The 10,276-nt window shown below is 55.7% G+C and overlaps 1 protein-coding gene across 1 annotated transcript in view; it reads right to left on the bottom strand.

The window, feature by feature from the left end:
- Positions 1 to 2,465: 2,465 nt before the first annotated feature.
- The window catches only part of RSPO4 (R-spondin 4), a 34,242-nt gene continuing 26,431 nt past the window's right edge, over positions 2,466 to 10,276 (bottom strand). Inside the window, exons 2-5 of the mRNA XM_028523597.2 lie at positions 9,721 to 9,909; positions 8,892 to 9,032; positions 6,051 to 6,236; positions 2,466 to 2,662 (exon numbers count right to left, since the gene is read on the bottom strand). Coding sequence (XP_028379398.1) covers positions 2,559 to 2,662; positions 6,051 to 6,236; positions 8,892 to 9,032; positions 9,721 to 9,909 — 620 coding nt within the window. The 3' untranslated portion in view covers positions 2,466 to 2,558. The remainder of the gene's footprint in view (positions 2,663 to 6,050; positions 6,237 to 8,891; positions 9,033 to 9,720; positions 9,910 to 10,276) is intronic.

Here is a 10,276-nt window from a genome sequence, read left to right as displayed (position 1 = left end):
AAAAAAATAACCTTGACCACAGATCCCAGTTGGGGACAAAGAACCCGTTTCCCCGAGGGAAAGAACCAGCCAGGGGATTGCTGGAAGGGAAACTTTCACTCCTATCTAGGTCTCTTAGAGTGGCGGGTTTTAGAAACTTCAGCATTTGAAACTTATCAGAAAAGTCTGTGTTTAGGCCCCAGTCCTCTGGGGCTGGAGGTCACACAAGAGCCACCCTGTCTGCTGAGCTTGTCCTGGAACACTTGTGCCAGAGTACCTCGTTCTCACTGTCTGCTCCTAAACCTGTTCACGTTTAGTAAGTCTGGGGTGGCAGCCTGAAGTCTGGGTTTTTAAAAAGCACCCCAGAGGATGCTGTCGGGCCACCCAGATTGGGGCAACAGATTAAATGCAGTTATACCTTCTCCTCATCTACCAAATGGGGAAACTGAGGCCCAGAAAAGGGAAATGATTTAACCTTGACCCCTGATGACAGGGTGGGGCTCGAACCTGTGTCTCCCGAAGCTGAGGCCACCTTCACCGGAACCCTAGGGTGTTTAGATGGCCCCATGAGATTGTCACACCACTGAGGTGTCCCTTGACCCTCCAGACATGTCATACACAGTACAGATGTGTTCCTGGGGCCACCTCTGACCATGGGGATAAAAGGCACTGGGGGTGTGTGGAGCACAGTGCAGCTCTCTTCTGTCTCTGGCTGAGCCCCCTTCTTGAGAGGGATGTGGAGGGTTTGTAGGGCGAAGACCCCCCTCCAGGCCCTGAGCATTCCAGTGCAAACAACCCACGTGGTTTAGATTCAGCCACTCCAAACTCATCAGCAGGATGCCCAAGAAGCATTTGCAAGTTTCTTTTTTCTTTTCCCTTTATTTAAAAAAAAATGTTGGGATCTTAAAACAACAACAGAGCATTTCAGAGGTGCAGACTTTTGCAGAACAGAAGCTGGTGGCCAGGTGAGGAGGGCGGGCTCTAGCTGTCCTCAGGGAAATGAGAGGGGAAGTGAGAGTGAGGGTGAGCCTTGAGGGCCAGGGGTTCCCCACATACCAAGCAGAGGGAGGCTTGAGGCTGAGCACTCTCTTGGGGTGGGGGAGTGATATTTTATCACTCTTAGCCTGCCCCAGCCTGCTGGTACCGTTCTCTCCCAGGCCCCCCAGGAACCCTCAGTACTCATATTCTTCCCCTGTTAGCTGCTGAACCCTCTGAGTTCAGACCAGCCAGTGATGCCAGTGCAAACTGAGAGAGCCCCTTCCTGGGGACTTGAGGAACAAAGGTGGAAGGGGTACCGTGGTGGTGGAATGACAGGTGGTGAGAACAAACCTACTTCTAAGTTGGGTCTAGCCCGAGACTCCTCCCACTGTTCTTCCCAGCGGCACATGGGGTTTCACAGTGAAACACGAATGCTCAGTGGTGGTGTGGGTGATGGGGCATCTTCTCTTGCTCCTGACCCAACAACTTCCTTTATTGCCCCTGCCCCCCACGCCGAGGCCCCGAAGTCTCCCCTCAGCTGTGGATATGCTGAGCAGGGCAACCAACAGGTGGGAGGCACAGCACCCGGGTTCCACGTGTGACCTTAGGTACGTCCCTTCCTTCCCAGGCCTCAGTTTCCCATGGACACAATGGCAGGAGGCTCCAGGGTGGGGAGCAGAGTGGCCTGGATATTCTCCAAGTTTCTTTCGGCTCTGATGGCCTCTTGTGGGCTGAGCGGTTCCCCCAGGCACGACCGCCCACCTGATGCAGCGCTTGGATCCCTGAAGGACATGGGAGGGCAGTCCCATGGGAAGAGGGAGGGCAGTGAAGCAGCTGCAGCAGGCAGCTTCCAGGAGGGTGGACTCTCCCTGAGGGTTGCCACAGGCGGGTGCGGGGCTGGTTGTCAGCCAGAGGCCCCCTCGTGGCTCCTCCAGGGCCAGCTGGGCACTGGGAGGCCCCAGAGCCTCTTCCGGAGGCTTCTGAGGGGAGCTGTGGCTGAGGGCTGCGGAAACGGCCTCAGGGACTGGCTGGAGCAGAAGGCAGGGGCAGCCCTAGGGTCAGCACTCAAGGGGCCTGCCTGCCTGCCTGTGTCGTGGCCCTGGCGCCGCCCTTGGAAACCCCTTTTCTGCAAAGGTGGGGTCAAGACAAGGTCAGGGGAAGGCCCAGGAAAAGATATTTACTTTCTTTAAGGAGCAGATAAGAAAGACTAGCTGGGGGTCAGGGCACAGGCATTTGGTCTCCTAACGCGCGTGTGTGTGTGTGTGTGTGTGTGTGTGAGAGAGAGAGAGAGAGAGGGAGAGAATGAAGAAGGACGGAGAAAAACGGGAGGAAAGGAAAAGAAAGGCAGACAGAAAAAAGGAAAGGGAGCAAGATGAAAAGGGAAAGAGGGAGGGAGGGAGGACAGGAAGAAAGGATGAAGGAGAGGGAAATAGATACGGAAGAAATTAAGGAAATAAAGGAGAAAAAAGGTAGACAAACATAGAAAAACGAAGGGGTAAGAAAGATAAAAGGAAAGAGGAGAAAAGCAGCAGTAGCAGCAGAGAGCAGAAGGGTGAGGAAAGCAACCGGTTGGCTTGCAGGAGGGCAGTCGAGAGCGCAGGTCAGGCCTGTGGTGGGCGGGGCCTCACGTCCAGCTTGCGGTCCATCTTCCTGTCTTTGCGCAGGCGCCGGTCCCTCCGGCCCTTCTTCTGGCTGGGGTTTCTCTCTGCAGCGGGAGCACAGGGCGTTGTTTCTGAGGCCAGCTGGGCCCTGGGAAGCCCCTCAGTCCTGAAAAATGAGGGTGTTTCCCACTCCCCCCCAGACAGTGGGGCCCAGAGTAATAGTTAGGGGCTGACCTGGCAAACACTCCTGTTAGCGTCTGGACGGTAGGATAACTTTCCCCAGACTGAACACTTCTCTCAGTTCCCTAGAGGCTGAGGAGGGCTGCTAACTTGCTGAGGGCCTCCCTAGGCCTGGAGATTCACATGGGCCCCCTAGTACTTAGTGTGGCCTCAAGGGGGCGCTGGTGACCCTCCCACACACACTCCATGGTTTACAGGGGTCTTTGCTGGAGACAGCACATTTTATCCACAAATACCTCCCCTCTCACCTCTGGGCCCCAGTTCTGCCCCTTGAAAATAATAACAATCAAAACAAGGATAATAATAACGGGAGCATTTAGCTAGCGGTGCCACGTGGCAGCCATGCTCCAAATGCTCTAGGTCTGTAAAACTCATGCCAGCTGTGGGAGGCAGGCCCCAGCCCAGGCGTCACGGCGTCTGTGTCTCACCCGGTTCCCTCTGCGAGAGGGTGGGGCTCAGATACAAACCCCAGACCTAACTCAGAACCATGACCCCACTGTGCCCCACCCGCTGTGGAGCTGGGGTGAGTTTCTGACACAAGCATTGATGAGTCCCATCTCTCAGACAAGATGCCCGAGACCCACGAGGGGCCTTGCTTGCTCAGTGGTGCAGCCTGGGCTGCGGCTCCTGGTGTGGTTTTCAAGCGGTTCCCAGCTCACCTGGAGGAGACCACATCCGCTCCCTGGCCTGCCTGCCCCTCCCACCCCTCCTCCCCGTTCACTGGGCCCCAGGCGCTGGCCTCCTCGCTGTTCCCGCAGCCCAGCCAGTCCTCAGCAGCTCCACACCTTCGCACCGGCCGTGCCTCCGCCTGAAGGCTCTTCCCGGCTGTCGTTCACCATTATTCCCATCAACAGGCAAGTGGACAGAGAGGTGTGGGTGGGAGAGCAAGGCCGCCCCCAAGTTTTGGTTCGCAGAGTGTCCCCACACCTAGGCCATTTTCATACACTGTTTGGCCCACACACTTCTGTGGAGGGAGCTGTGTGCCCGCGTAAACATGAAGAAGCTGAGGCTCAGGGAGTGGCCTCCCAAGGTCACTCAGCAAGGGATGAAAGGGCTGGGAGAGCCGAGGGAAGGGGGTTTGATTTCTTGAGTGTCTCCCGTGTGCCTCTGTCCCTGGGAGTTGGGGCTTCTCCCTCCTCAGGCAGATTCAGGGTCATCTCCTCAGACCAGGCTGCCCACTTCTGGTGCTCCCTATGCCCACTCCTGAGTCCTCAGGGGGCACTGAAGCTTGGCTCCCACTCTTAGCTCCAGGGCTACCTGTGTCAGGCCACAGGTGGGACAGCCTCTGGGGACAGGGGGAGGGGCTGCCTGACGGCCCTTGCCGGCTTTGAAGGTGGGAGTAGGGGTGAACGGCTGTGGGTCTTCATCTCCCTACGCCTGCCTGACGTTGGCCCATCTGCCCACCACATACCCACCTAGCTTCCCATCCACTCAGCCAACAAAAGTTAACTGAGCACCTACTCTGTGCCAGGCAGGGCCTGTCCCAGGCACTCGAGAGGCAGCTGTGGACAGGGCAGATGAAGAGCTGGCCCTGACAGGAGATCCCAGACACGGAACCAACACCAGAATGAGTGCAGTCACTGCAGGAGGCTGCAGGTGCCATAACGTGGTACCACGGGAGGCCTCTCTGAGCTGACACCTGGGTCAGCCCACAGCAGGAGCCCACAGCAGGGTTGTCCTAAGAACTGAAGGAGTGACATTTACAAAGCACTCAGCACAGTGCCCATCACGTGGTCAGTGCCTCTGAATGTTTGCAGCAGCAGCTGCTGCTGTTGTTATCATCATCATCATCATAATCCTCATCCTCATCATCATCGGGGAGAAGAGCTTCCTTCCTCCTTCCAGCCTTCCCACCAGCCACCAGCTGTCAGATGCTGTGAGAGGTGTGGTCACAGTAACAAGTGCTACAGACCACCTGTCTGGGTCCTTCTCTGGGCCTGGGGCCCTCAGTTTCTCTGGTCCCAGCTGCCCACTGTGACTCCCAAAGGCCCCGTTTCTGTTATCTGTACTCCCAACCCAGATACCACAAGTCCTTCTGAACCCAGGGATGTCCCCCGGATTCAACTCCTGGCTCTACCACGTCTGAGCTGTGTGCCCAGGAACACATCATCGCACGACTTTAGGAGCCTCTCTGCACACAGACCTGTGTTTGAACTCCAGATCCATACCTCCCCAGCTGTATGAGCCTTGGGCAAATGACTTAACCTCTCTGGGCCTCAATCTCCTCATCTGTACAATGGAAATACTAATAATACCTACCTCTTAGCATCATTGTACAGATTAAATGACTTAATGAGTATAAAGAATTAGCAGGGTGCCCAGCACATAGTAGGTGCACAGCTAACATTAGCTAATTCCATATTACTACTACTCACCATTCACATCTTACCTACCTTACTCTGCAGCCCCTCTTTTTCACATCGGTGGTTCTTAAGAGCCCCCAGGTGATAATTAGGATGTCTGTGTGGTGATCTTAATTGTGACAAAGAAGGGGGTCCCAGAGGCATTCAGTGGACAGGGATCAGGGGTGCTTTGGGGTGTGCTACACCCAGCTCTCATGTAGCTGAGAAATCTGCTTGCTCAGAGCCGAGCTCCGCCTCGGGAGTGAATGTGAAGGGTGTCTGAGCACTCGCCCCATTCGCTGATGGGTCCAGGACCTCCAGTGCGCTGTCAGTCAAGAGGCCAGGCAGTTCTGTTGACTTTATTAAGAGCTGGTCCCCATCAGGGAAACTGCTCCTCACAAACTTGCACTTGGGCCCTGACCTCGGCTGTCGCCCTGGCCAGGACTGCAGCTCGCTGCGCATGCTCTGCTCTCTGGTGTGTTGGCCCGCGCGCGCGCTGCCACAGTGAAGTTTCTTTTGTTTCTCTTTTATATTGTGGTTAGAGTACCATGCTGACTTTTTTTAAAAGACCTGTGCAAGTGGGCTACCTTACCCTTGAATTTTCTTTCAGAGCAGGAAAGAGTGTTCCAAAATCCTTGTGAGTAAAAGGCACGTGGTCAGTGTGACAGTGCTGAGAACCCCTGACAGAAAGGACAAGCTCGATCTTCCTAATGGCCTGGGACTGACCCAGCAAGGAAGACCCTCCTTCGAAAGGACGCTGGGAGGGCAGTGCTTAACCCACGTGGAGTGGCAGCTGATGGACTTCCAGGCAGCCTTACGCATCTCTTTGTGAGACCAGTGTCCCGAGGCCACTCACAGTAACCCCTGGGCCCTTCCCTCCGTGGCCCTGCGTGCCTGGCCTGGTGCTCACCTCCTGGGCAGGGCCTCCGGATGGGGCACTTCCTGGACTCAGACAGCACCTGGCAGGTTGCCGCTTCCTCCTGCCCAGCGCGGCCCGCCTCTCGCACCCGGGTCTCTAGACCCCAGGCCGAGCCACAGGTCCTCCCGTTGTGTGTGCAGGGGCTCCAGCTGCCCCAGAGGCTCAGCTCACACTCCTCTGTGGGGTGGAGGGAAAGACAGACAGACAGACAGATGGAGTCAGCTGGCAGGGAGTGCCCTTCAGATCCAAGGGCAGGGTCTAAGGGATTCAATTTCCTTGCCCGCATCTCTGCAATGCCAGGGACTCAGGCTGTACAGGGGCAGAGGGGAGACATTTACATCGCTACTTATGAGAGCCTGGGATGAGGGCTATTCAAAAGTGTGCACAGGCTGTTGTGGGCTGGCGTTAAAGGGGAAGGCTTCCCGGAGGAGGTGACACAGAAGCTAAGGGGAGAGAGAGTAGTTAGCTGCTGTGTGGAGACGGAAGGGAGCACACCCCAGGCGGGCAGGCGCAGCCCTGGGGCCTGGAAAGCCGAGTTTGAGGGACAGAGTGGGGGCAGAGTGAGCATCTGGGAAGGGAGGGACAGGAGAGACCAGAACGTTGGCTGAATGGCCCTCAGGGCCTCAGGGCCAGGGCATGGGCTTTGAACTCGACCATGTGCCACTGATCAGCTGTAGCAGGCGGAAGCTATGCAGTGCTGTGCTGTCATGAAGAAAAATGAGGTATGGACATTAAAGTTCTTAGTAGGGAGTAATTTAAAATACATGTGTATGTATATTCTTTCACATTTGCTGCTTTTATGAGTCCCTGAGCAATAGCAGAGAACGGGTAGCCATTAACATCCCCATTTGGCAGATTAGGACATCAAGGCTTAGAGCAGGGGAGGGGCTGGGGACAGGCTGGTTTAGGGAACCAAGAAGGGGCTTACGCGACACAACACAGCAGGTTTAAGATCCCACAGGGTCCAGAACTGGGTCTCCCGGCCTTAGAACAATATCCTTCTGCTAGATGTTTTCATTTGACAAGCAGAGACTGAGCCCTACTGAGTGCCAGGTGCTGTGCAGGGCGTGCAGGTGCGGCCAGAACAAGGCACACCTGGGTCTGCCTCCCAAGTTGACCATCTGGAGAGGTCAGGCCGAAGGGCAGGATGCTCATGCGGTAATGGGAGAAGCACAGGCAGCTGTGGGAGCCCAGAGGCGGTGCTGGTCCCAGCCTGGGGGACTGGGAAGGCTTCCTGGAGGAGGAGACTCCTGACCTAAGTCTTGAAGTGGGGGTGGGGAGGCTAGCCAGGCTCAGGGAGGGGCAGGAGAGAGAAGTGCCCCAGGTGGAAGGAATAACCCCTGCAAAGTCTCCTGGAGGACTTGGCCTTGACACTGGCCTGGAACTGGGGAAGCTGGAGTATAAACTCAAGTGGAGAGAAAAAGTAATGGGGTAGAGAGGCTGGCAGATGGGGACCAGATTGCACAGGGCCTGGGAGGGCTCTCCCCGAGGACAGTGGGAGCCACTGAAGGGCTGTGAGCCAAAGAGAAACCAGATTATATCGTCGTTTTGAAATAATCAGTCCGGCTGCTCCAATGAGAGCCAGCGTGGGCTGGAGGCAGTGGGACCCGAGTCAGGTAGGTGGGCAGGAGGCTGTGGCCAGGCCCCCAGTGATGGGCAGAGTGTGGGGGGAGAGAGCTGTGAAGGGGTAGAACAGGGAGAAGGGGGTGTGCAGGGGTACAGTGGGTTTGGGAGCTATATTCTGGTTCACCCCCACCCCCTCTTAAGTTCTGTAGCCATCTGACAACTGTGTTTATTCTTGTGCGTCTCTTCTGTTTCCTCAGCAAAATGTTACGGCCACGAAGGCAGAGGCTTTGTCTGTTTCACTCACTGATATGTCCCCAGCCCCTCAGAAAGTGCCTGGCACAGAGCAGATGCTCTAGCAAATATTTCTTGGCAAACGAATGAGCACATTGGATTGGATGCAGGATGAGAGAGGAGCGTCATCAAGGATGCTCATATGTCCAGCATGGCCGGCACGGGTCACAGAGCTGGTGGTTACTGACGGAGGAAGCGCCAGGCTGGAGATGGCGGGGGGGGGGGGGGTGGGGAGGAGGGAAGGAGACGCCCAGAGGGCAGGTGCAGATGTGGCTGATGCTCAGGGAGGGACGTAGCCGGGGACAGTGAGTTAGGAGCCACCAGCTGTTGGGATGACCATGACGGTGAGCCCAGAGGGAACATGTGGGCAGAGAAATGAGATTCAGGTGAGGACACAGGTGAGAACAGCCTCATGTAAGGACTGGTCACAGTCTGAAAAGGAGTAGTGGGGGAAACCCAGCAGGAGTGACAATGACAGCTGATGTGACGTGTACAATAGTGGCATGTATTGAGCACTTCCTGTATACCAGCCACTGTACTAAGTACTTCAGATTGTATTAATCAATTTAACCCTCATAACAACCCTCCCCTATGAAGTAGGTTCTATGTTCTGTGGTAATTTTTTTTAATGGTTGGAGAAACTGAGGGACAGTGAGCCTAAGTAACTTGCTCGAGGTCACTAATTTTAGAGCTAGGGTTTCAACCCTGGTCTGTCTGATTGCAAAATCAGTGCTCTTCTGTACTCGGCTGCCTCCCTTGGCCATAATAGTGATGCCGGCCTTGGTAGTGATAGTAATCATAATGATGGTTTTAGCACATTGAAGGATTCCTAGGTATACCTGGCGTGGTGGTGTCGGGCCTGCCATGCTCGTGAATTCTACTATGATTTCTTCTGGGTCTTCTAACACCAGCTCCTCACCAGCTCCTGCCCTAGGATGGGAGGGGAAGGCACGGGATGAGGAGGCCCCCACTCACCCTGGCACTCCCGTGTGCTCTGCTGGGCCGCAGTGCCCAGTGGGCAGGTGGGCAGACACTTTCCCTTGTACAGGTAAAACCGCCTCTTGCACTGGATGCAGAAGTCCTGGCTGAAGCAGCTCTCACATGTGGCCCCGCATTCTGTAATAGACCCAGGACCACCCCTGGTGAGGACCCCTGACCAGGAAGAGGGCATTCTGGGGCTGCCTGGGGTGGGAGGGCCTCTGAGCAGCCCCAGGCCCTGTAGCACTGGGGTCAGGATTCAGTGTCTCCCTTGTAGCCCAGCCTTGCCCAAGGTCAAACTGGGTTGCCTTCAAGGAGAACTCTGTTTCTCATTTAAACTGAGGTCCAGCAGGGGCAGGGAACATGTCCAGGTAGCATAGTTATTTGTATTTAAAGCTCAGGCTCAGAAGGGGCAAGTGGCTTGCCTAAAGTCACACAGCACATCTGCGCTAGTGGGGAGGACTCTCTGCTTCATTTCCATCAGAGCTCAGAGGTGGTCATGATTTGTTGCGAGTCACAGTAAAAATCAGAGATGGAGCTGGTACTCCTTTTCTCATTCGAGCTCAGCTTGGAAGGGTAATAGTCCCAAGTCCACACAGCAGACTGGGGCAGAGGTGACATGTCCCTGCTTATGCCAGAGAAGACATTGACTTTCCTAGGTCTTTAGAGCCAGCCTGAAAGCAAGCAAGTATCTGAGCCTGGGTTCAGGCATTCACCCACTTCCCCTGTGGCCGTGGCCGTGGCCATGGCGGGGTAAGAGATGGGACATGGGCCAGAGGTGCCCAGGAGCCCAACACTAGCACAGGACAAGAGAAGAGCCACGTACTTTTGCATCTGTTGACCTCCTGGCCGCGGACGCCGAAATAGCCGGGGGGACAGTCATGCACACACTTGCCGTACTGGCGGATACCTTCTCGGCGGATGAACAGGAAGAGCCTCTGCTGGCAGGTGGAGCAGCCATTCTCCTCTGAGCAGATGACGCAGCCCGTGCAGTTGCCCCCCAGACCAGTGCCCACTGCCAGCCAGACCAGGGTGGAGGGTGGGGGAAAGGGAGAGAGAGAGGGTTAACCCATGCCTGTGAGCACATCAGATTGTCTCACTGGGATATTAACTGAGCACATAGCCCCTAGACAAATGACTACATTTCCCAGCTTCCCTTGCAACTAGGTATGGTCATGTGACCCAAAGCAGTCTTTCGGACTCTGGGAGCCCCATGTATCTGCCAATGCTGTTGCTTACATTTGGGATCCCTGACTGACCCAGCTGGCTCATGTGGAGGTAACTGATGCCTCCGGAAGGGAAATTGCCACAGGGAACGGAGTGAAAGTTTGTGTGTTTCCAAAGCTGTAGACCTGGCAGGACCTGCAGCCAGAGAGAAAGTG

Source organism: Phyllostomus discolor, chromosome 9, assembly GCF_004126475.2.
Source record: "Phyllostomus discolor isolate MPI-MPIP mPhyDis1 chromosome 9, mPhyDis1.pri.v3, whole genome shotgun sequence".
Lineage (NCBI taxonomy): Eukaryota > Metazoa > Chordata > Mammalia > Chiroptera > Phyllostomidae > Phyllostomus > Phyllostomus discolor.
Note: the sequence above shows the minus strand (reverse complement) of the source record. Positions and strands in the feature narration are given on the sequence as shown.